The sequence below is a fragment of the Sapajus apella genome, unplaced genomic scaffold (genome assembly GCF_009761245.1).
Source record: "Sapajus apella isolate SASKATOON/1434 unplaced genomic scaffold, GSC_monkey_1.0 scaffold9, whole genome shotgun sequence".
Classification (NCBI taxonomy): Eukaryota; Metazoa; Chordata; class Mammalia; order Primates; family Cebidae; genus Sapajus; species Sapajus apella.
The window spans coordinates 41,775,381-41,802,596 of record NW_022436949.1 but is presented as its reverse complement, the minus strand read 5'-3'; the positions used below and the strand labels follow the sequence as shown (position 1 = coordinate 41,802,596).

The 27,216-nt window shown below is 40.7% G+C and overlaps 1 protein-coding gene across 4 annotated transcripts in view; it reads left to right on the top strand.

Annotated features, from left to right (window-relative positions):
• The first annotated feature begins 667 nt into the window (after window positions 1-667).
• UGGT2 (UDP-glucose glycoprotein glucosyltransferase 2) overlaps window positions 668-27,216 on the top strand; it is a 243,684-nt gene continuing 217,135 nt past the window's right edge. For 2 of the 4 annotated variants that reach the window (XM_032277500.1, XM_032277503.1), the window contains exons 1-2: window positions 668-946; window positions 24,981-25,063. In XM_032277500.1, the coding sequence (XP_032133391.1) occupies window positions 789-946; window positions 24,981-25,063 (241 nt within the window). In that variant the 5' untranslated portion in view covers window positions 668-788. Of the gene's footprint in view, window positions 947-3,024; window positions 3,229-24,975; window positions 25,064-26,279; window positions 26,334-27,216 lie in introns of those variants that run through there. The other 2 variants (XM_032277501.1, XM_032277502.1) reach the window with 2 other exon arrangements.

Genomic DNA, 27,216 nt, shown 5'->3' with positions numbered 1-27,216 from the left:
TAGTATTAATTACCTGGGAACTTGGCAAAAATAAAATGCAAATTCTTGGCCCCCACAAGGGATCTACTGAATTCTAAACATTGTGGGGCGACCCAGCACTCTGTAGTGTTTTAACAGGCAAGTGGTTAAAGTTTGAGAGCCACACGTAAGTCACAGGTTTCCTAACATGACTGCACACTGGAATCACCTGTGGTTTTTAAATAATACTATTGATGCTGCATCTCACCCCCCCGAGATTCTCAGGGAAGGGGCGTGGCCTTGGAAGCGGCCGTCTAAAAGCTCTCCCTGGTGATTCCAATCTGTAGTAACATTTGAGAACTGCGTCAGGTGGGGACTTCAACTTTTACAGGCCTTATTTTCCTCCTATGTAAAACGTGGACAATATCCATGTGGTCCTGACTTTGCTTCCAGATTTTGGTAACTCCAGCCAGCCCTAGTTGGACCTGGAGAGCCCGCTTCCCGCCCCGTGTGCCAAGGCCTGTCGGAGAACCCAGGGCCCGGGAAGTGGACCTGCGGGAGCATCCGTGACGCATTTCAGCACCCTGGCGCCGCCCCGGCTGCTCAGACGTGGCCCAGTGACCAGCTGGCGTCGGCTCCCCTGACCGCACCCACTAGACCGTCTCTGAGTGGGACACGCATGCGCCGGCCAGACCGGGCACCCAGTAACGGACTCGAGCTCCACCCCCCCACCGGAAGTGGGTAGCCGCGCGCCGGGAAGAGCCGGCTGGAGCGTGGCGCCCGCAGACTGGGTGCCGGGGCTAAGGGACTCGCGCTTTTCTCTTCGTGCCATGGCGCCAGCGAAGGCCAAGAACGCGGTGCGGCTGCTCCTGGGCTCCACGGCTCTGTGGCTCTCGCAGCTCGGCGCCGAGACAGTTTCCGCGTCCAAGGCGGTGACGGCCCACTTGGCCGCGAAGTGGCCCGAGACCCCGCTGCTGCTGGAGGCGAGGTGGGTGCGGGCCGGGCTCTTGGCCGGGCGGGTGTAGACACGCTGCCACCCTCAGCCCCCCTCTTTTCACGCTCACAGCGGGTGTCTTCTAGCTGTCACCCGGCTTCTCCAGACGCCCCCGCCCTGGCCCTGAGCATCAATCACTACCTCCTTTCCTCCTGACCCAGGGCAGCTTCTCAGTTCCCGTGCAGCACTCACTTGCAATTCCTTTTTCCCTCAGGTCTTACTTTGCTCAGTTTTAAAAACTTCTTGCTCTGCTTTAATTCATTGGGATTTCTTAGCATTTACGCGTGGCACTTAACGCAAGCGCTTCAACTGAGGTAGGCAGTTCCGTTCAGCAGACAGTTTTTAAAGTACCTAGTTTCATAATGACGACATCATACCATCAGCTCCTAAGCTTGCTGTGGGGAGGGCAACTTCCTGCAAAGAAATATTTTTTCTTTATCTCTTCCAACGGAATTAGTTCATGACGTATCATTTACTCTGCAGGAACAAAACTTGTAGCTATTGCATTTTGCCCCTTAGTATTCCAATAGTTGTGTAAAATTAGAAAGTTCTTTCTCTTAGCAAAAATTTTCTTCAAAATACCACCATCATTCTTCATAAAACTAGGAAACTTAGTAACTTAGTAAAAAAAAAAAAAAGTTTTACACCAACGACTTAATGGTTGTTCACAACAACAGCGTGTGGTCCCAAAGAGAGACTCCATCACTCCTCGTAAGTTGCATGTATTTGATGCTAAACCAGTTTAAAATTTTTTTTTTTCATTTTTATAGATTATTGGGGAACAGATGGTGTATGGTTACATGAGTAAGTTCTTTAGTGGTGATTTGTGAGATTTTGGTGAACCCATCACCCCTGCAGTGTACACTGCCCCCAATTTATAGTATTTTAGCCCTCACCCCCTTCCCATCCTTTCCCCCTGAGTCCCCAAAGTCCATTGTGTCATTCTTATGAGTTTGCATCCTCATAGTTTACCTCCCACATATCATTGAGAATATATGATATTTGGTTTCCCATTCCTGACTTAATTCACTTAGGATAATAGTCTGTAATCTCATCCAGGTTGCTGTGAATGCCATTGATTCACTCCTTTATGGCTGAGTAGTATTCCATTATATACATGCGCCACAGTTTATCCACTTGTTGATTGATGGGCATTTGAGTTAGTTCTGCATTTTTGCACTTGTGAATTGTGCTGCTATAAACATGCGTGTGCAAGTGTCTTTTTCATATGACTTCTTTTCCTCTGGGTGGACACCTAGTGGGATTGCTGGTTCAAATGGTAGATCTACTTTTAGTACTTTGAGGACTCCCCACGCTGTTTCCATAGTGGTCATACTAGTTTAGATTCCTACCCGCAGTGGAGAAGTTCCCTGTTCACCGCATCCATGCCAACATCTATTAGTTTTTGGTATTTTGATTATGGCCATTCTTGCAGGAGTAAGGTGGTATTGCATTGTGGTTTTGATTTGCGTTCCCCTGATCGTTAGTATGTTGAGCATTTTTTCATGTTTGTTGGCCATTTGTACATCTTTTGAGAATTGTCTCTTCATGTCTTTAGCTCACTTTTTGATGGGATTCATTCCTGCTGATTTGAGTTCCTTGAAGATTCTGGATATTAGTCCTTTGTCAGATGTATAGATTGTGAAGATTTTCTCCCACTCTGTGGGTTGTCTGTTTACTCTGCTGACTGTTCCTTTTGCCATGCAAAAGCTCTTTAATTAAGCCCCTGGTATTTATCTTGTATTTTAAATTGCATTTACTTTGGGGTTCTTGGTTATGAAATTCTTGCCTAAGTCAATGTCTAGAAGGATGTTTCTGATATTATCTTCTAGAATTTTTATAGTTTCAGTTTCTAGATTTAAGTCCTTGATCCATCTTGAGTTGATTTTTGTATAAAGTGAGAGATGAGAATCCAGTTTCATTTTCCTACATGTGGCTGGCCAATTATCCCAGCACCATTTTTTGAATAGGGTGCCCTTTCCCCACTTTGTTTTTGTTTGCCTTTTCAGAGATCAGTTGAGTGTAAGTATTTGGGTTTATTTCTGGGTTCTCTATTATGTTCCATTGGTCTGTGTGCCTGTTTTTACACCGGTACCATGCTGTTTTGGAGACTATGGGCTTATAGTGAAGCAGGAGTGGCTGCAAACAAACTTCTCGAACACTGAACGGGGAAGGAAATGGTAACTTTATTTGGCCAGGCGCTGAGGCAGGCCTAGATGCCTCAACAACCAAGCTCCCTGACAAAGAAAATCCTGGCCCTTTTAAAGGCTCACAATGTAAGAGATCTAAGAGGTGCACATGTGAGAGGGTCATGATTAATTTAGCAAGCGTGGGGATGTGACTAGATAGGGGTCTTGAGCGGTTGAGTAAGAACAATGCCTTCCAGGATAAGGTTCCTCCATACCACACCTGTAATCTATAGTTAGGATTGTGGTTAGGAGTAGGGGGTTTAATTTTTAACCTCCAGACCTGGTCAGTGGCGCCAACTGGTTCTTCCGCTGACCTCATCTGGCTTTTAACTTTCTTTTCCTTGTTTTCTCCAAACACAGGCTGAGAAAAGGGAGTCTCCTTCCTCAATAGCATAGTGTGAAATCAGATAATATGATGCCTCCAGATTTGTTCTTTTTGCTTAGTTCATAGCTTTAGCTATGTGGGCTCTGTTTTGGCTCCATATGAATTTTAGGATTTTTTTCCTAGTTTTGTGATGAATGGTGTTGGTATTTTGATGGGAATTGCATTGAATTTGTAGATTGCTTTTGGCAGTATGTTTATTTTCACAGTATTGATTCTACCCATCCATGAGCATGGGATATGTTTCCATTTGTTTGTGTCATCTGTGATTTCTTCAGGCAGTGTTTTGTAGTTTTCCTTGTAGAAGTCTTTCACCTCCTTTGTTAGGTATATTCCTAGGTATTTTATTTTTGTTGGAACTATTGTAAAAGAGGTTGAGTTCTTGATTAGATTCTCAGCTAGGTTGCTGTTGGTGTATAGGAGAGCTACTGATTTGTGTACATTAATTTTGTATCTGGAAGCTTTGCCGAATTCTTTGATCAGTTCTAGGAGGTTTTTGGAGGAGTCTTTAGGGTTTTCTAGGTATACAGTCTCAATTTGACTTCCTCTTTACCGATTTGTATGCCCTTTATTTCTTTGTCTTGTCTGATTGCTCTGACTAGGACTTCCATTACTATGTTGAATAGAAGTGGTGAGAGTGGGCATCCTTGTCTTGTTCCAGGTCTCAGAGGGAATGCTTTCAACTTTTCCCCATCCAGTATTATGTTGGCTGTGGGTTTGTCATAGATGGCTTTTATTACATTGAAGTATGTCTCTTGTATGTTGATTTTGCTTAGAGTTTTAATCATAAAGTGATGCTGGATTTTGTTGAATGCTTTTTCTGCGTCTATTGAAATGATCATGTAATTTTTGTTTTTAATTCTGTTTATGTGGCATATGATTATTGACTTGCATATGTTAAACCATCCCTGTATCCCTGGTATGAAACCGTCTTGATAATGGTGGATTATCTTTTTGACATGTTGTTGGATTCGGTTAGCTAATGTATTGTTAAGAATTTTTGCATGTATGCTCATCAGGGATATTGGTCTGTAGTTTCCTTTTTTTGGTTATGTTTTTTCCTGGTTTTGGTATTAGGGTGATACTGGCTTCATGGGAGGATCCCCTCTCTCTCTGTCTTGTGGAATAGTGTCAATAGGATTTGTACCAATTCTTCTGTGAATGGCTGGTAGAATTTGGCTATATATTTCTCTGGTCCCGGACTTTTTTTGTTGATAATTTTTTTATTACAGTTTCAATCTTGCTGCTTGTTATTGGTCTGTTCAGCGTATCTAATTCTTCCTGATTTAAGCTAGGAGGGTTGTATCTTTCAAGGAATTTATCCATCTCCTCTAGATGTTCCAGTTTATGCATGTAAAGATGTTTGTGGTAGCCTTGAATGATCTTTTGTATTTCAGTGTTGTTAGTTGTAATATCTCCCATTTTATTTCTAATTGAGCTTATTTGAATTTTCTCTCTTTTTTTGTTGGTTAATCTTGCTAATGGTCTGTTAATGTTTTTCAAAGAACTAGCTTGTTTCATTTATCTTCTGTATTTTTTTTTGTTTCAGTTTCATTTAGTTCTGCTCTGATCTTGGTTACTGCCCTACTTCTGCTGGGATTGGGTTTGCTTTGTTTTTGTTTCTTTAGTTCCTTGAGGTGCGACCTTAGATTGTCTGTGCTCTTTCAGGCTTTTTGATGTAGGCATTTAGGGCTATGAACTTTCTTCTTAGCACTGCCTTTGCTGTATCCTAGAGGTTTTCATACGTTGTATCACTGTTGTCATTCACTTTGAATAATTTTTTAATTTCCATTTTGATTTCATTGTTGATCATTCAGACTATTTAATTTCCATGTATTTGCATGGTGTTAAAGATTCCTTTTGGGGTTGATTTTCGGTTTTATTCCACTGTTGTCTGAGAGAGTGCTTGATATAATGACAGTTTTCTTAAATTTATTAAGGCTTGATTTGTGGCCTATCATATGGTCTGTCTGGGAGAAAGTTCCATGTACTGATGAATAGACCGTCTATTCTGACATTGTTGGATAGAATGTTCTATAAATATCTGTTAAGTCCATTTTCTCCAGGGTGTAGTTTCAATCCATTATTTCCTTGTTGACTTTCTGTCCTGATGACCTGCCTAGTGCTCTCTGTGGAGTACTGAAGTCCTCCACTATTACTGTGTTACTGTGTTTCTCATTTCTTAGGTCTAGTAGTAATTGTTTTATAAATCTGGGAGCTCCAGTGTTTATTGCATACATGTTTAGGATCGTGATATTTTCCTGTTGGACAAGGCCTTTTATCATTATATCATGTCCCTCTTTGTGTTTTTTAACTGTTACTGCTTTAAATTTTGTTTTGTCTCGCATAAGAATAGCTGTTCCTTGTTCTCACTCATAGGCGGGTGTTGAACAATTAGAACACAGGGACACAGGGAGGGGAGCATCATACACTGAGGTCTGTTGGGTGGAGCAGGGGAGGGATAGCGAGAGGGCGGGGAGGTTGGGGAGGGATAACATGGGAAGAAATGCCAGATATAGGTGATGGGTGAATGGAGGCAGCAAACCACATTGCCATGTATGTACGTATGCAACAATTCTGCATGATCTGCACATGTACCCCAGAACCTAAAGTACAATTAAAAAAAAAAAAGGATAGCTGTTCTTCGCTTTTGGTGTCCATTTGCATGGAATGTCTCTTTTCACCCCTTTACCTTAAGTTTATGTGAGTCCTTAGGTCTTAGGTGAGTCTCCTGAAGGCAGCAGATAGTTGGTTGGTGAATTCTTATCCATTCTGCAATTCTGTATCTTTTAAATGGTGCATTTAGGTCATTTACATTCAATGTTAGTATTGAGATGTGAGGTACCATTTTATTCATTGTGCTATTTGTTGACTGTATACCTTGTTGTTGTTGTTTTTATTATTATATTTTTGTTTTATAGGTCCTGTGAGATTTGTGTTTTAAAGAGGTTCTGTTTTGATTTATTTCCATGATTTGTTTCAAGATTTAGAGCACCTTTTAGCAGTTTTTATAGTGCTGACTTGGTAGTGGCAAATTCTCTCAGCATTTTTTTGTCTGGAAAAGATGATCTTTTCCCTTCATTTATGAAGACAAGTTTTGCTGGATACAAAATTCTTGGCTGATAATTGTTGTATTTAAGGAGGCAGAAGATAGGGCCCCAATCCCTTATAGTTTGTAGGGTTTCTGCTGAGAAATCTTCTGTTAATCTGATAGGTTTTTCTTTATAGGTTACCTGGTGCTTTTGCCTCAGAGCTCTTAAGATTCTTTCCTTCATCATAACTCTGGATAACCTGATGACAGTATGCCTAGGTGATGATCTTTTTGCAATGAATTTCCCAGGTCTTCTTTGAGCTTCTTGTCTTTGGATGTCTAGGTCTCTAGAAGGGCCAGGGAAGTTTTCTTCAGTTATTCCCCCAAATATGTTTTCCCAACTTTTAGATTTCTCTTCTTTCTCAGGAACACTGATTATTATTAGGTTTGGTCATTTAACATAATCCGAGACTTCTTGGAGGCTTTGTTCATATTTTCTTATTCTTTTTTCTTTGTCTTTGTTGCATTGGGTTAATTCGAAAACCTTGTCTCTGAGCTCTGAAGTTCTTTCTTCTACTTATTCACTTCTATTGCAGAGACTCTCCAGAGCAAATTTGCTTTCTATAAATGTGTTCATTGTTTCCTGAAGTTTTGATTGTTTTTTATTTATGCTATCTATTTCACTAAAGATTTCTCCTTTCATTCCTTGTATCATTTTTTGATTTCTTTAAATTGGGCTTTGTTTTTCTCTGGTGCCTCCTTGAATAGCTTAATAACTGACAATTTGAATTCTTTTTCAGGTAAATAAGGCATTTTATCTTGGTTCAGATCTATTGCTGGTGAGCTAGTGTTTTTTTTTTTTTTTTTTTTTTTTGGAGGTGTTGAAGAACCTTGTTTTGTCATATTACCAGAGTTGGTTTTCTGGTTCCTTCTTATTTGGATAGGCTCTATCAGAGGGAAGATCTAGGGCTCAAGGTTGTTGTTCAGATTATTTTGTCCCACTAGGTATTCCCTTGACGTCATACTCTCCCCCTTTTCCTAAAGATGTGGTTTCCTAAAAGCTGAGCTGTAGTGTTTGTTTTCTCTCTTCTGGATCTAGGCATCCAGCAGATCTAACAGACTGGGCTGGTTCTGGGAATTTTCTGCACAGTCCTGTGATGTGAACCATCTGTGGGTCTCTTAGCCATGGATACCAGCACTTGCTCTGGTGGACGTGGCAGGGGGGTGAAATGGACTTTCTGAGGGTCTTTACTTTTGGGTGTTTAATGTACTAATTTTGTGCTGGTCTTCTGCAGGCAGGTGGTGCTTTCAAGAGAGCATCAGCTATAGTAGTATGGAAAGGATCAGGTAGGGGTTGGGGCCCTAAAACTTCCAAGAGTATATGCCCTTTGTCTTTAGCTACCAGGGTGGGTAGGAAAGGACCATCAGGTGGGGGCAGAGCTAGGACATGTCTTGGCTCAGTTGTTGTGGCTGCTATGGGGGAAGGCGGGTGGGATTCCCAGGTCAATGGAGTTATGTTCCCAGGAGGAGTATGGCTGCCTCCGCCATGTCATGCAGGTTGTCAGGGAAGAGGGGTGTAGCCTACAGTCACAGGCCTCATCCAGCTCCCATGCAACCCAAAAGGTCAGTCTCACTCCCACTGTGCCCTACTCGACAGCACTGAGTCTGTTTCCAGGTGATGGGTGAGCAGGGCTCAGAACTTGCCCCTTCTACCAGCCTCCTAGCTGGAAATGCAAGTAGGGCTCTCACTCACGCTTCCCCACCTATGGGGTTTGCACACCAGATTCATGCCCTTCCCCAAGTTCTGCCTAGGAGATTTCTTGTTCAGTTGGAATTGTTAAAAAGTTCAGCTGGTGGTTTCCTTCTCCCTGTGGTCTTTTCCCAGTACCTCTGGCAGCCCTTCTCAAGGACCCCTGTGAGGCAAGGCAGAAATGGCTTCCTAGGGGACCCGGAGAGCCCACAGGGCATTTCCTGCAGCTTCCTCTACCTCTGTATTCTGCTTAGCTCTCTAAATTGACTCAGCTCCAGGTAAAGTCAAAATCTTCTGCCGTGATCTATACCTTTGGGTTCTACAGTTAGGATGTGTATTTAGGGGTAGAGAATCCCACTTTCCCATTCTCACAGTTTGGGTACTCAGTATTTGGGGAGTCTCCCAGGTCCTACAGGAGCAATCCACTTCCTTCAGAGGGTCTGTGGGTTCTCTTGGTTTTCTTGATTTTTTCCTGTAGTAGTTCTGGAGCAGAATTTCAGAATGCAAGACTCTACATGCTGCTCTGTCCATTTGAATGGGAGGCTAAAACAGTTTTTATTGAATACATGATTCTAGCTTAATTTTGATCCCCTTCCTTTATCCTTTCTCCAGTGTTTAACATTTTGCCTAGATCTGATCTCACACTTAGCTCCAAATTAGTCTAATTTCTTCTTCTAACTGCTTTTTGCCATCTCTGGCTTTACATTTGCCTCAAGAGTCTTAGAATTGGAACTCTTGTGGGATGCTCCTAAGGTCCTTGACAGTCTGATTTACAAACCTCATCACTTGTACAAATGGTCCCCAACTTAACATGGTTCAATTTAGAATTTTTTGACTTTACTATGGGTTTACTAGGGTATTAAATGCATTTTTTACTTATAGTATTTGCAACTTACAATGGGCTTATCGGGAGGTAACCCCATCTAAGTCAAGGGGCCTCTGTAATAGGTTGAATGCTGGACCCCAAAAAGATATGTCCACATCCTAACTCCCAGAACCTGTGACTGTTACCTTATTTGGAAAAATGTCTTTGTTGATTGATCCAACATGGCCGTTTAGGAACAGCTCAGGATTGGAGCCCCCAGTGAAAGCGCAGAGGGTGAGTGGATGCCGCATTTTTATTGCCCACAGACTAGGAAATTCCCAGGCGGAGGAGCCCCACGGTTTGCCAGTGTGGCTGTTTCGGCCGGCGCGGCTGTGTCAGCTGGCACGGCTGCTTTGCCCCGCACGGCTGCTTTGTCAGCACCCTGGTGCAGCGGTTCTCCGTACAAAATACACTGGTCCGGATGCCCTTTTGGCTGGCGATTGGAGCCATGGGAAGTTGCCCATTCATCTGTTTAAAAAGGGGACTGAACAGGGAACCAGGACAGTAGATTCCAGGGCAGAAAAAGCGCCATGAATCTCAGTGCCGCTGTTTAAGCCAGCGCAGTGAGTGGCTGCAGGGGAAAACATACAGATCCCGGCGCCTCTTCAACAGGCGACTGGAAGACCGACTTAAAAAAAAAAAAAAAGGCTCTGAGGCAGGGAGCCAGGCGATCGATCAGGCTAGGCTGGTCCCACCCCCACAAAAGAACAGTAATCAGAAACTCTCTGGATTGAGAGTTTCACAGCAAGCGCAGCTGAACCCGGGATGGTCCAGCCCTGTGGGGGAGGGGCATCTGCCATTACCGAGGCACTCCAGCACTACGGAGGTAGTCGGCCAATGCTGAGGCAGCCTGCCATTGCCAAGGCAACATGCCATTGCTGAGGCAGCCCACCATTGCCGAGGCAACCCGACATTGCACAGAGAGTCTGCCAATACAGAGGTGGGCCACCATTGCCAAAGCAGTTCTAACTACACCCATATAAACGGACTGCAGGCAAGTTCACTCGGCAGCTGGGCAGAGCCCACAGCAGCTCAGCAAAGCCTCTACAGGCAGGCAGTGACTAGGCTGCCTCCTTGCTGGGCAGGGAAGCTCTGAAGGGGGAAAAAAAAAAAAGAAGGCAGCAGCACAGTGGAAACTTTATTTATGGGAACATAACTCCATAAATAAAGCCCTAAATCCCTGGGAAAGAGCACCTGGGAACAAAAAGCGGTTTATGAGTTCTGCTGCAGCAGACCTAAACGTACCTGCCCAGCAGCTCAGAATGAACAACGGAGCTCACAGCTCAGCATTTGAGCTCCCATAAAAAACAGGCTGTCTCCTCAAGCAGCTCCCTGACCCCTGTGTATCCAAAGAGCTACTTTATAAAGGAGAGATCAGACTGACACTTGGTGGGTATCCTTCTGGGACAAAGATAGCGGAAGAAGAAAACTGGTAGCAACCCTTACTGTTCTGCAGCTGCTGCAGGTGATTCCCCAGGCAAGCAGGGCCTGGAGTGGACTTCAGCAGACCTACAGCAGAGGGGCCAAACTGTTAGGAGGAAAACTAAGAAACAGAAATAACATCATCATCAACAAACAGAACGTCCACTCAGAGACCCAATCTGAAAGCCAGCAACTACAAAGACGACAGGTGGATAAATCCATAAAGAAGGGACGAAACCAGCACAAACAGGATGAAAACACCAGAAACCAGAACACCTCTCCTCCTACAAGGGATCACAACTCCTCACCAGCAAGGGAACAAGGTTGGATGGAGAACGAGTGTGATGAAATGACAGAATCAGATTTCAGAAGGTGGGTAGTAAGAAACTTCTGTGAACTTAAAGAACATGTTCTAACCCAATGCAAAGAAACCAAGAACCTTGAAAAAAGATTTGACAAAATGCTAACAAGAATGGACAAAATAGAAAGGAATATAAGTGAATTGATGGAGCTGAAAAACGCAACATGAGAACTTTGCGAAGCATGCGCAAGTTTCAACAGCCGAATTGACCAAGGAGTAGAAAGGATATCAGAGGTCGAAGATCAACTCAATGAAATAAAACGGGAAGGCAAGAATAGAGAAAAAAGGGTAAAAAGGAATGAACAAAGTCTCCAAGAAATGTGGGACTATGTGAAAAGACCTAATCTACGTTTGATAGGTGTACCTGAATGCGACGAAGAGAATGAATCCAAGCTGGAAAATACTCTTCAGGATATTATCCAGGAAAACTCCCCCAACCTAGCAAGGCAGGCCAATATTGAAGTCCAGGAAATACAGAGAACACCACAAAGATATTCGTCAAGAAGAGCAACCCCAAGGCACATAATCGTCAGATTCACCAGGGTTGAAATGAAGGAGAAAATACTAAGGGTAGCCAGACAGAAAGGTTGGGTTACCCACAAAGGGAAGCCCATCAGACTCACAGCAGATCTCTCGGCAGAAACCCTACAAGCCAGAAGAGAGTGGGGACCAATATTCAGCATCCTTAAAGAAAAGAATTTTCAACCCAGAATCTCCTATCCAGCCAAACTAAGCTTCATAAGTGAAGGAAAAATAAAATCCTTTGTGAACATGCAAGTACTCAGAGATTTCATCACCACCAGGCCTGCTTTACAAGAGCTCCTGAAAGAGGCTCTACACATAGAAAGGAACAACCAGTACCAGCCACTCCGAAAACATGCCAAATGGTAAAGAGAATCAACACAATGAAGAATCTGCATCAACTAATGGGCAAAACAGCCAGCTAGCACCAAAATGGCAGTATCAAATTCACACATAACAATATTAACCCTAAATGTAAATGGACTAAATGCCCCAATCAAAACACACAGACTGGCAAATTGGATAAAAAGTCAAAACCCATCGGTGTGTGTATCCAGGAAACCCATCTCACATGTAAGGAAACACAAAGGCTCAAAATAAAGGGATGGAGGAAGATTTACCAAGCAAATGGAGAGCAAAAAAAAAGCAGGAGTTGCAATTCTCATCTCTGATAAAATAGACTTTAAAGCAACAAAGATCAAAAGAGACAAAGAAAGACATTACATAATGGTAAAAGGATCAATGCAACAAGAAGAGCTAACGATCCTAAATATATACGCACCCAATACAGGAGCACCCAGATACATAAGGCAAATTCTTAATGACTTACAAAGAGACTTGGACTCCGACACAATTATAGTGGGAGACTTTAACACCCCATTGTCAATATTAGATCAACCAGACAGAAAATTAGCAAGGATATCCAGGACTTGAACTCAGACGTGGACCAAGCAAGCCTAATAGACATTTACAGAACTCTCCACCCCAAATCCACAGAATATGCAGTATTCTCAGCACCACATCACACCTACTCTAAATTTGACCGCATAATAGGGAGTAAATCACTCCTCAGCAAATGCAAAAGAACGGAAATCGTAACAAACAGTCTCTCAGACCACAGTGCAATCAAGTTAGAACTCAGAATTCGAAAACTAACCCAGAACCGCACAGCTTCATGGAAACTGAACAACTTGCTCTTGAATGTTGACTGGATTAAACAATGAAATGAAGGCAGAAATAAAGATGTTCTTCAAAACCAACGAGAATGAAGACACAACATACCAGAATCTCTGGGACATATTTAAAGCAGTCTCTAGAGGAAAATATATAGCAATAAGTGCCCACATGAGAAGCAAGGAGAGATCAAAAATTGACACCCTATCGTCAAAACTGAAAGAGCTAGAGGAGCAAGATCAAAAAAAACTCAAAACCTAGCAGAAGACAAGAAATAGCTAAGATCAGAGCAGAACTGAAGGAGACAGAGACACAAAAAAACCCTTCAAAAAATCAATAAATCCAGGAGCTGATTTTTCGAAAAGATCAACAAAATAGACCACTAGCCAGATTGATAAAAAAGAAAAAAGAGAATAACCAAATTGATGCAATAAAAAATGATAAAGGGGATATCACTACAGGTTCCACAGAAATTCAAACCATCACCAGAGATTATTACAAACAACTCTGTGCACATAAACTAGTAAATCTGGAAGAAATGGATAAATTCCTGGACACTTGCCTCTTCCCAAACCTAAACCAGGAAGAAGCCGAAACCCTGAACAGACCCATAACAAGGTCTGAAGTTGAGGCAGCAATTAAGAGCTTACCACCCCAAAAAAAGCCCAGGCCCAGACGGGTTCACAGTCGAATTCTACCAGACATACAAAGAGGAGCTGATACCATTCCTTCTGAAACTATTCCAAACAATACAAAAAGAGGGAATTCTTCCCAAATCATTTTATGAAACCAACATCATCCTGATACCAAAATCTGGCAGAGACTCAACAAGAAAAGAAAACTTCAGGCCAATATCCATGATGAACATAGATGCAAAAATCTTCAATAAAATACTGGCAAGCCGATTGCAACAGCACATCAAAAAGCGTATCCACCATGATCAGGTAGGCTTCATCCCGGGGATGCAAGGCTGGTTCAATATACACAAGTCTATAAATGTAATTCACCACATAAACAGAACCAAAGACAAAAGCTGCATGATTATCTCAATTGATGCAGAGAAGGCCTTTGACAAAATTCAACAGCCCTTTATGCTAAAAACCCTCAATAAGCTAGGTATTGACGGAACATATCTCAAAATAATAAAAGGTATTTATGACAAACCAACAGCCAATGTCATACTGAATGGGCAAAAACTGGAAGCATTCCCTTTGAAATCTGGCACTAGACAAGGATGCCCTCTCTCACCACTCTTATTCAATATAGTACTAGAGGTTCTAGCCAGAGCAGTCAGGCAAGAAAAAGAATAAAGGGTATTCAAATAGGAAAGGAGGAAGTCAAATTGTCTCTATTTGCAAATGACATGATTGTATATCTAGAAGACCCCATCGCCTCAGCCCAAAATCTTCTGAAACTGATAAGCAACTTAGGCAAAGTCTCAAGGTACAAAATCAATTTCAAAAATCACATGCATTCCTATACACCAATAACAGACTTAGAGCCAAATCAAGAACAAACTGCCATTCACAATTGCCACAAAGAGAATAAAATACCTGGGAATACAACTGAGAAGGAACGTAAAGGACCTCTTCAAGGAGAAGTACAAGGCACTGCTCAATGCAATAAGAGAGGACACAAACAGATGGAGAAACATTCCATGTTCATGGTTAGGAAGAATCAATATCTTGAAAATGGCCATACTGCCCAAAGTAATTTACAGATTCAACACTATCCTCATCAAGCTACCAATGACCTTCTTCACAGAACTGGAAAAAAACACTTTAAACTTCATATGGAACCAAAAGAGAGCCTGCATAGCCAAGTGAATTCTAAGCAAAAAGAACAAAGCTGGAGGCATCACACTACCGGACTTCAAACTATACTACAAGGCTACAGTAATCAAAACAGCATGGTACTGGTACCAAAACAGAGATATAGACCAATGGAACAGAACAGAGGTCTCAGAGGCAACACAACATATCTACAACCATCTGATCTTTGACAAACCTGACAAAAACAAGCAATGGGGAAAGGATTCCCTGTTTAATAAATGGTGTTGGGAAAACTGGCTAGCCATGTGCAGAAAGCAGAAACTGGACCCCTTCCTGACACCTTACACTAAAATTAACTCCAGATGGATTAAAGACTTAAACATAAGACCTAACACCATAAAAACCCTAGAAGAAAATCTAGGCAAAACCATTCAGGACATAGGTGTAGGCAAGGACTTCATGACCAAAACACCAAAAGCATTGACAACAAAAGCCAAAGTAGACAAATGGGACCTATTCAAACTCCACAGCTTCTGTACAGCAAAAGGAAGAGTCATTAGAGTGAATCGGCAACCACCAGAATGGGAAAAATTTTTTGCAGTTTACCCATGTGACAAAGAGCTGATATCCAGAATTTACAAAGAACTAAAACAGATCTACAAGAAAACAAACAATCCCATTCAAAAGTGGGCAAAGGATATGAACAGATATTTTACAAAAGAAGACATACATGAGGCCAACAAACATGAAAAAATGCTCATCATCACTGGTCATCAGAGAAATGGAAGTCAAAACTATATTGAGATACCATCTCACGCCAGTTAGAATGGCGATCATTAAAAAATCTAGAGACAACAGATGCTGGAGAGGATGTGGAGAAATAGGAACACTTTTACACTGTTGGTGGGAGTGTAAATTAGTTCAACCATTGTGGAAGACAGTGTGGCGATTCCTCAAGGACCTAGAAACAGAAATTCCATTTGACCCAGCAATCCCGATACTGGGTATATATCCAAAGGATTATAAATCGTTCTATAAGGACACGTGCACACGAATGTTCATTGCAGCACTGTTTACAATAGCAAAGACCTGGAACCAACCCAAATGCCCATCGATGATAGACTGGACAGGGAAAATGTGGCACATATACACCATGGAATATTATGCAGCCATCAAAAACGATGAGTTTGTGTCCTTTGTAAGGACATGGATGAACTTGGAAACCATCATTCTCAGCAAACTGACAGAAGAGCAGAAGATCAAACACCGCATGTTCTCACTCATAGGTGAGTGTTGAACAGTGAGAACACATGGACACAGGGAGGGGAGCATTACACAGTGGGGTCAGTTGGGGGGAAATAGGGGTGGGACAGTGGGGGGAGGGAAGTTGGGGAGAGATAGCAAGGGGAGAGATGCCAGATGTAGGTGATGGGGAGAAAGGCAGCAAATCACACTGCCACGTGTGTACCTATGCAACAGTCTTGCATGTTTTTCACATGTACCCCAAAACCTAAAATGCAATAAAATAAATAAATGGAAAAAAAAAAAGAAAAATGTCTTTTAATTTAAGTAAGGATCTTGAGATGAGATCATCTTAAATTATCGAGATGGGTCCCAAATCCAATGTCTTCTTAAAAGACAGAAGAGAAGACACAGGCAAAAACGAGAAGGCCATGTAAAGTTAGAGATTGAAGTTAGGCAGCCTCAAGCCAAGTAATAGCTGAAGCCACCAGGATGGAAGATTTTCCCCAGAACCTTCAGGGGGAGCACAGCCCTGCCAACACCTTGATTTTGGACTTCTGGCCTCCAGAATTGTGAGGAAATAAGTTTCTGTTTTAGGTCACCAAGTTTTTTAACTTTGTTAAACAGATCTATGAAACTAATACAGATTTTGATACCAAAAAGTTGAGTGCTGCTATAACAAATACTTAAAAATGTAGAAGTAGCTATGGAGTTGGGCAGAGGCTAGAATAATTTTGAGAAATTTGGTATAGAAAGTCTAGAGTGCCTTGAGGAGATTGCAGAAATCTGGACATTAAGGGTGATTCTGCTGAGGGCTTAGAAGAGATGAAAGAAGCTGAAAAAAATTCTGTCATCATAGAGAATACTTACATCATCTTGAAGAGAATGCTGGTAGAAATATGAACATTCAAAGCCGTTCCGGCAATGGCTCAGAATGAAATGAGTGACACTATTTTAGAATCTAGAAGAAAGGTAACCCTTGTTATTTAGTGATAGAATACTGGCTGATTTGGTTTCTACAGTTTGTGGAAAACAACTTGAAAGTAATGAACTTGAATGTTAGCTGCGGAGTCCAGGCAAAGCATTGAAAGTGCTACCTGGTTTCTCCTTGCTGCTTATATTAAAATGAAGGAAGAAAGAGATAAATTTAAAAAGGAACAGATAAGGAAAAAGGAACCAACATATGATGATTTGGGAGGTTCTCAGCCTATCAGAATCATAAAGGGTGCTACAATTAGAAAACTCAGTGTTGAAAATGTGTGCTCTGGAGAGAAGGACAGGAAACTGGCAGGATAACCTTTTGCTGAATAGGTTAAGCCTGTGATTGATGCGTCCTCTCAACCATCTCGGCAGAAGCTTGGTATAAAGAAGATGGGGATATATAGGAAGGATCTGGGGAGGATCTTTGTGTAATGGTGTGGCTCTTGGTGAGATATACAGCAGCCTTACAAAGTTTTGGGGAATATATTAAAAACACTGCCAGCTTGGACCAAAAGGGACAGACGAGAAAATTAGAGAAGGCTGTTGGACTTCCAAAATTCTACAGGCAGGAAATGGACTAATAGAGCTACTTGGCTATAAACATTGTGCTGCCCTTTCAAGAAAGAAAGAACAACTCTGCAGGCAGAACCATGGGAGACAGCACAAAGGGTGAAGCATCAGGCCACGGAGAGTTATTCTCAAGCTTTGGAATGTAATGGAAATTTGCCCTGCTGTGTTTTCAACTTGCTTGTAACCCCTTTATTTCTTCTATTATTTTCCTTTGGGAATTAGAGTATCCATCCTATGCCTGTCTTGCCATTGCATTTTGGAAACATAACTTGTTTTCTGATTTCACAGGTGGACAGAGGAGAATTTTATGCCAGGATGGATCATACCTAGAGTCTCACTTATACATGATTTAGGATAAAACTTGTAAATATAGTTGATATTTACGTGAGATTTTGGACTTAGAGTTGATGCTGTAATTGGTTGAGTTTTGGAGGTCATCACAAGGACAAATATATTTTATGTAGGGGAGGTGGATTTTGGGGGCTTTGGGAGGCTAGAGGGTGGCTTGAATGATGCCCCCAACAAAAAGAGTTATGTCCACCTATGAGGTTCTAGAATCTTCTGCATTAAGGCTGCTCAAACCTTGATTTCAGACTGTTGGCCTCCATAACTGTGAGGGAGTAAATTTCTCTTGCTAAATAGGTTAGACCTGTGATTCATGAATCCACTCAACCATCTTAGCAGAAGCCCAGTATAAACATGGGGTTATCCAGGAAAAATGTATAGAGGATCCTTGGGTAATGGTGTGGTAGCCCTAGGACAGTAATATATCATTTTGTTACAGGCTTCTTCATTGTTACCTTACTTGTGGACATACCATATTCTTCTATCTTTAATAACTTTCTATTCTCTCATAACGTTTGGCCAGTATTTTTGTAATAATCCTTATTGTAAGGTATCATATTTGCTAATCTCTTTTGTTAAAATGTGAGCTTCAGAGGCAAAACTATTTTTTTATTTATTTTGCCAAGGCACAGTGTACAAAAGTTAGGTACTCAGTAATGCTAATTCAATGAAAGGGACTTTTTGTAGGGAAAGATATACTTTAAGCCACCATCAGAATTACCTCTGCAATATACCTAACCTGTGAAAAATAGTTTGTCCTTGGATAATCCAGAGAGGATGCTCAGTGTTACCTCATGTGCCTTATTGTTTTGTTTTGGACAAATCAAAATTATAGGAGGTCCTTTATTATGTAAACTAAAATCTTTCTCACTAAACTTTTTATCTACTGATCCTCTCAGAACCAAATCTGTTTCTGTGTGTGACACATTGTGGGACAGTAGCAGGCTAAAAACTTGTAGTTTCTTCAACCACTGCACTTCAAGAAATTTATTTTGTATAATTTGTTACTCTACTCTCCTTCAATTTGTTTATGTTTCTCTTAAAATTGTAGGAAAATCAAAGAGGTTGAGTAGAGTAAGTGTGGAAGTAGAAGAATTGAAGAGCATTGACTAGGTTGAAGGAGCTGGGCAGCTAGAAACTTAAGGAAAATAATGTGGGAGCAAGTAAGGGAAATTTCAATGAATAATGCTTTAAATTAAAAAATTGAGCTTCCTAATCAAAATCTATAAATGCATACATATATATGTGTGTGTGTATATATATATATTTATATATGTAAATTTGTATATACACATTTCTCTGTGTGTATATACACTATGTGTGTGTATATATGCTGTGTGTGTGTATATATGTCATATATGTCCACAATTCACTGTGTGTGTGTATATATGTCACATATACATTTCACTATGTGTATATATGTCACATATATATACACATATAAATATATATACATGCACATATATGCATTTATAGATTTTGATTAGTGCATGTATATACATATACATACACATATTTTCGCACATATATGTGTGTATATGTACATATGTGTGTACATATATATGTATGTGTACATATGCACACACATACATATGTATAAATATATATACACACGTGTCTATATGCATATATATGTATATACACACATGTATGTATACACATACATATGTATATATATGTATGTGTATATATATACATATTTATGTATATATGTATATATATACACATGTATATATGTATACACACATACATATGTATATATGTGTATGTATATATATACAAATATATGTGTATATATATATATATATACACACACAATGTATATATACACACATGCATACACACAGATATTTTCAGTTCATCTTGGAAATTTGAGTGCATAGCTTGAGTATAGTCCTGTGTAGGAAACAAAGATGAATAAGGTATAGTCCCTGCATAAAGAAATTTATAACAAAATTTACAGCTCGGCACAATGGCTCATGCCTGTAATCTGGCACTTTGGGAGGCTGAGGCAGTGGGTAATGAGGTCAGAAATTCAAGATTAGCTTGGCCAACGTGGTGAAACCCCATTTCTACTAAAAATACAAAAATTAACTGGGCGTGGTGAAGAAAGCTTATAATCCTAGCTACTCAGGAGGCTGAGACAAGATAATTGCTTGAACCCGGGAGGCAGAGGTTGCAGTGAGCCGAGGTTGTGCCAGTGCCCTCCAGCCTGGGTGACAGAGCGAGATTCCGTCTCAAAAAAAAAATTGGCTAGAGGTGGTTATGGGCTGAAGAGGGTAGAATTTTGTAATATACATACCTTAATTTGTACATCTGAGCTGCATTTATTCCACTTGTATTGATCTTACTGAAAATATTTTTGAAATTCCACTTATAATTACTGTCAAACTCTTTAGTACCTATAAAAACATGCTTTATAGAAATAACTGTTTTCTCTGGGCAGAATTTTTTGAAGAAATACAGTTATTTTGAGCCATATATTTTATATGGCAAGTGAAAAATTGGAAATGCCAGTTTGTTAACTTTTAAAAACTTGGTCCAAAATAATGAACTGGGCATGGTGACATGTGCCTGTAGTCTCAGCTACTTGAGCGGCTGTGGTGGGAGGATTGCTTGAGCCTGGGAGGTCTCGGAGGCTCAAACGATCCTCCCACTGCAGCCGCTCAAGTAAGCCATGTTTGTGCCACTGCACTGCAGCCTGCCTGACAAACTTATCACCTAGTATGAAGCCCATTAGAATAGCATCCATTAGCCATTCTTCCTGATGTTCTGTGTCCCCTTGCACCCTCCCAACAGGCCCCAGTGTGTGTCATTACACATGTGTCCATGTGTTCTTATTATTCGGCTCCCACTTGTCAGTGAGAACATGAGGTGTTTGGTTTTCTGTCTCTGAGTTAGTTTGCTGAGGATAATGGCTTCCAACTCCATCCATGTCCCTGCAAAGGACATGATCTCATTCCTTTTAATGGCTGCATAGTATTCCATGGTGTATATATACCACATTTTCTTTGTTCGGTCTATCATTGATGGACATATAAGTTGATTCCATGTCTTTGCTATTGTGAATAGTGCTGCAGTGAACATACGTGTGCATGTGTCTTTATAACAGAATGATTTAAAATCCTTTGGGTATATACCCAGTAATGGGATTGCTTGATCAGATGGTATTTTTGCTTATGGATCTTTGAGGAATTGCCACACTGTCTTCCACAATGCTTGAATTAATTTACGTTCCCACCAACAGTGTAAAAGCATTTTTTTTTCTCTGCAACCTTGCCAGCTTCTGTTTTTTCTTGACTTCTTAATAATCTCCATTCTGACTGGCATGAGATAGTATTTCATTGTGGTTTTGATTTGCATTTCTCTAATGATCAGTGATGTGGAGCTTTTTATCATATGTTTTGGTTGCATGAATGTCTTCTTTTGATAAGTGTCTATTCATGTCCTTTGCCCCTTTTTAATGGGGTCATTTGTTTTTTTCTTGTAAATTTGTTGAAGCTCCTTGTAGACTCTGCATATTAGACAATGTATCCATTTGTCAGATGGATACATTTCAGAATCTCCCATTCTGTAGGTTGTCCCTTCACTCTGATGATAGTTTTCTTTTGTTGTGCAGAAGCTCTTTAGTTTAAATAGATCCCATTAGTCAATTTTTGCTTTTGTTGCAATTGCTTTTGACATTTTTGTCATGAAATCTGTTTCTGTGCCTATATCCTGAATTGTATTGCTTAGATTTTCTTATAGGGTTTTTATAATTTTGGGTTTTACATTTAAATCTTTAATTCATCTTGAGTTAATTTTTGTATAAGGTATAAGGAAGGGGGTCTAGTTTCAGTTTTCTGCATATGGCTAGCCAGTTCTTCCTGCACCGTTTATTAAATAGGGAATCCTTTTCCCATTGCTTGTGTTTGTAAGGTTTGTCAAAGATTAGATGCTTGTATGTGTGCAGTCTTATTTCTGAGTTCTCTATTCTGTTCCATTGATCTATGTGTCTGTTCTTGTACCAGTACCATACTGTGTGGGTTACTTTAACCTTGTAGTTAGTTTACTTTAACCTTGTAGTGTAGTTTGAAGTTGGGTAGTGTGATGCTTTCAGCTTTGTTCTTTTTGTTTAGGATTGTGTTGGATATTTGGGCTCTTTTTTGGTTCCATATGAATTTTAAAATCATTTTTTTCTAATTGTGTGAAGAATGTCAATGGTAGTTTTGTCATAGGATCCTTGGGTTTTTGCTTTTCCAGACAGAAATCTCTGTGGCTGGTAGCACCTTTGTCTGAGTTTTGCTCTGGCTTGCTGTCCTCATTCTGTCTACTCAGCCCGGCAGGCTATGCTTGGCTTAAGCTATTGGCCCAGATCCCACGCCTGCCAAGGTTGAGCCAGGCACAGAGTGGTGATGACTACATGAGCAAGCACAGAATCTGGCCACTGCACACAGCCAGGCATGCCGGTTGCAGTGGGGTGGGCAGTTCCAGGTACTGACACAGGCGCCAGCTTTGTATAAGAGTGTGGTTTGACCAGACGTACTGCAGGCAGCTTCTGCTGCAGGCACTGTGGAATGCAGTGGCACCTGGAACCTTGGAGATACCAGGAACTGCACAGTCCCAGAGAGGGTGACACAGCTCTGGCTCAGGCAGCCTGTATGTCTGGGCTCCCCAAAGGGCTGTAGCTTTTCTCTCCTTTTCATTGCCTGCAGCATGGCAAGTGAGGTACGCGTTTCAGCCCTGTTTGTGTTACAGCTCTTTCAGTCCTGCTATTTGGCAGGTCCCGAGTTCTTGTTCCATGTTCAGGAAGAATGAAGCATGTAGACAACTGGAGGGTGAACAAGGCAAAGAGTTGCTTTATAAGTGACAGTACAGCTCTTAGGAGACCCAAATTTGGTAGCTCCTTTCTGCAGGCAGGTCATCCTGATGAGTGCAGCTCTCATTAGAGAGAAGACTCAGAGTGGGTAGCCCCTTTTCACAGGCAGGTCATCATGTTGAGTCTGTAGCCCTCAGCAGAGAAGAGAAATGGAGTGGGTAGATCTACCCACAATCAGGTCATCCTGATGTCTGGGTAGCCCTCAGTGGAGAGGACATCTTGAATGTATAGCTCCTATCCACAGGCAGGTCGTCCCATCATCTGCCCGAGCTTAGCTGAGTCTGAAGTTTTTATGGGTTTCAGAGGGGAGGAAGTATGTGCAGATTGGTCCGTGGGTGGCCCTGTGTGGGCCTGGAATAAGCACCGTAAGTTCTCACTTCAGTCCGTGAACAGGTAGCCCAGACCCCAGGCTTATGTGCCTAGCTTGAAGGTGGGGCTTCACCAGATACCTGCCCCTTTTTGCCCGTCTGCTCCCTTCCACCATTAACCTGCCATCCACCACGTCCACGGCACCCAGGCTGTTCACATCACAGGGTGCCTGCGGGCCTGTACCAAGCTGCCCCCAGACCCCTTTTGGCCTCCCTCCCATGCCCATTGGTGCCCAAGGTCCAGAGGGGGCTGAGGTAGTAGGGGACCGGTGTGTCAGTGCTGCCCCAAATGCACGCACTCCCAGCCAGGTTGTGACAGCTTCTGGGCTCAGGCACAACTTTGCTCTGAAATTGGAGCAGGCATTGGGAGCAGGGAGAGGCCAGGCAGTACTAACAGGCACTTTCGAGCCTGTGGTGGGAGAGGGGGGCTCTGCAAGCCCTGAGAGTGCAGGGATGCCTGGGTCCATAGCTGGAGCTGGGTGGCCATAGCTGTGCCCAGGAAGCACAGGGCTCCCACCCCGCCAACTCTGAAGGAGGCATGGGCTCCTACCTGCTTCCAGCCCCCAAGAGCACAGGGATGCCCCACTCCGGACAGTCACGCCTGGGGAGTGGGCCCTCCACCCTGCCAACTCAGAAAGAGACAGGGCTTCCACCTGTTTCCTGCTCCCACCAGCTCCATGGAGTGCACAACCCCAGCCATGTCTCCCCGGTTGCAGCTGGTGTTTCTGCAGAGGCCACTGTAGACAGTCACTGCTGCCATCAGTTTACTGGGAATAGCATTGAATCTATAAATTGCTTTGGGCAGTATGGCCATTTTCACAGTATTGATTCTTCCTATCCATGAGCATGGAATGTTTTTTTCATCTGTTTGTGTCCTCTCTGATTTCTTTGAGCAGCAGTTTGCGGTTCTCCTCGATGAGGTCCTTCACTTCCCTTGTTAGCTGGAACACTTACTTAAGGTGATCACTTTGAAGGATCAGACTTAGCTAGATGTACAGATTCTGGTAGTTGGAAGAAGTCTTTTACCTATGGCTGCATAGTATATGAGCATGTCTATAGCTGTTTGGTCAAATATAAGCATTGCTCCCCACTTAAGATGTTGTACTGTTCCTATCTTCTTCAGTTCATGTTCTGTTTAGTGTTTTCCATTATTTCCTCTGCTTTCAGCTTTCCTTTTTTTTTCCTTTTTCAAGTCATTGATTTAATACCATTAATAGTAAGAGTTGATTTGAAGTTATTTATTACTCTAAATTCCTAGGCTTGTCGTGTTTATGTTGATAAATTAATCAGTCATTCTCACTTTCTTTTTCCTCTTTAGTGGCTCAGACTCACAAGAATTAGTTACTCTGTATGTGTTGTGGATGTCCTCAATACTTTCCATTTATTTTAAGCATTAGTTTTAAAGTTTACTAAGGCTAGAGAGAAAGATAAGATGGGCAATAACAAATAATCAGCACCATCTGTTTGGTGGCTATTTTGTTTCTAATTTACATAGTTAACCCTATTTTTCTTAGTTGTCTTCTGTTTTCTCCGTGCAGAACTAAATAATCTTTCATTTATTTCATTATTTTTGAAAGGCTTTAAATGGCTTTGGCTGTTTTTTCTTAAATATAATGGAAATTTCATTGGATTTTATGGCCAAAGACAGTGCAATACACTGATTTCCTATTAATGTTTAAAATTAAGATCTTTCTGTTTTACATAAATAAGATTTTCTACACAAATAAGTAAAGGCAATAGACAGTAAAGGCAATAGATAATATAACTGCTATGAAATATTTATAGAACCAATTTTTGTTTATGGAAAACAGATGGTCTTTTTTTTCTACTTTTACCGTTGTATAATCTCTGTTTATTATCATTGTTGTATTTATCAGTGCCATTTCATATGGAAAGATAAAATAAACTATCATCAGTTTTTTAGTTGTTGCTAATAAGAAAAAGCCAAAAGTAATTTCTCATGAAGCGTTTTCCTGACATGATTATATGTTTATAGTTGAGAATGATACCTTAGGTAAGAATAATCAATGTGGTTTTTTATCCAGTGTTATAGTAAATGGAAATTAGTAATTTGATATTAATTTTTAAGAGCTTTTTTTTTTTGCTATAGATATAGTTTGGTTCTTGAATATAGTTTATAGTATCTGAACCATTTTAAATTCCATCTACTAACTGATTACTTTTATTTTTTTAATAGTGAATTTATGGCAGAAGAAAGTAATGAAAAATTTTGGCAGTTTTTGGAAACTGTGCAAGAATTAGCAATTTATAAGCAAACAGGTAGGTGATGTACAAATTTTAACTTGTAAGATTTGTATTTATGTGTACACATTATGTTATTATTATTATTATTATTTTTTGAGATGGAGTTTCATTCATGTTACCCAGGCTGGAGTGCAATGGCGTGACCTCGGCTCACCGCAACCTACGCCTCCTGGGTTCAGGCAATTCTCCTGCCTCAGCCTCCTGAGTAGCTGGGATTACAGGCACGCACCACCATGCCCAGCTAATTTTTTGTATTTTTAGTAGAGACGGGGTTTCACCATGTTGACCAGGATGGTCTCGATCTCTTGACCTCCTGATCCACCTGCCTTGGCCTCCCAAAGTGCTGGGATTACAGGCTTGAGCCACCGCGCCCGGCCATGTTATTATTTTTTAATGGTAATGGTTAAATGTGAATGCTTCACTGGGTTAGTAAATCTGAACATTAAATTTGAAAACATGTTTTAATGGAAACCAGTCTAAGCATCTGTTTCCAAAAATAGAAGGCTTTAATACTTTATTATAAGATAACTCATAGTCATGTTCGGATATTGCATTCTCATCAAGAAGAAATCAAAATTGTTGGCTTAGCATGGTGGTGTGCCTCTCTGGTAGCAGCTACTTGGAAGGCACAATGCCAGAGAATTGCTAGAGCCCAGGAGTCGGAGACTTGCCTAGGCAGTATAGCAAGACCCTGTCTCTAAAAAAAAAAAAAATTGACCAAATGTGGTGGCTCACACCTTTAATACCAGCGCTTTGCAAGGCTGAGGCAGAGGATTACTTGAGCCCAGGAGTTTGAGCTGTGTTTGTGCCACTGCACTCCAGCCTGAGTGACAGAGCAAGACCTTGTCTCCAAAAAAAAGAAAAAATTGTTGAGATATGGTTTTCTTTTACCTAGATTTCTTTGAAATAATAATTTTTGCATCTAGTAATAGTACATTTTTTTTTCTCTTTTAAAAGTAGACTTAGTTTTTTTGGAGCAATTTTAAGTTCACAGAAAAATTGGACAGAAAGTATAGAAATTTCCCCATATGTCCCCTTCCCTACACATAAATAGCCTTCCTTGTTATCAACATCCTCCACTAGTGTGGTACATTTATATCAATTGATGAAACTACCTTGACAGATCCTTATTACCCAAGGTCCATAGTTTACATTAGTGTTCCCTCTTGTTATACATTCTGTGGGTTTGGACAAATGTATGCTGACATGTATATTGCATTTTTATTGGCAGAATACTTTGACTCTTAAACCACTAAAGAAACTTTTAATACTCTCAAAAAGTCAGGTAACTAATAACGCTGTCATTTCACTATCTGTAAAACAGTAATTTCTGTTTTTGTATATATATGAGAGTATATACCCATATATACATATCTCTTCCTCAGAATTAAAAAGTGTTTATTAATGTGTTTCTTAGGGTAGGTAAGTAGCTTAAAGGTAAATTTGAAATTAAATTTTAACAGCAGAGGCTTTATTGTAAAGAAAGGTTTATTATTTTCCTATGTCTACAGAGACTAGAATAGATGAACATGGAATTGCTTAAGAGTGAAATCTTTAGCCATTTAGATATAGAGAGATCTTCTTACTGTTGGTAATTAAAATAGTTTATTATTTTGTTCCTAATTTCAGATGTTTTAAGTGTCCATTTACTGAAGCCTATTTGGCTCAAGCAGCATTGAAGTTCAGCAATTTTGTGATTTTACAAAGTAGATTTTAAAAACAAAGAGGTCAGACATCCTTTTAATAACATTTTAAACTGAACTATTTCCAAAAGCAAATAATTTTTCCTTTCAAAATTTTTTTCTGAGAAAATTTTTAGTCATGAGAAATGCTTGCACTACTTTTAAGATGATGGGAATACGAAGATGAGTAAATGTACATTCTTAGGACTTCAAAATATAATGAAGGAGACAGCAAAACAGTGAAGTACACTATTAGGTGATAAGAGCTTTAATTGGAGTGTGTACCTGGTTCAAATTTTGTCTCCTAAAAGTATTCTAGATACACTAATTAATACTTGGCTGTTGGCACTAAATCTCAGTAGAATTTATTCATATAGTTACTTTAAAATTTATTAACAATCATGTTCTTTAACTTTTCTGCTGTTCTTAATTTATGCCTTGTAGGTAGGACTAATATATTATCCTTGTAATATAACTCCACAACTT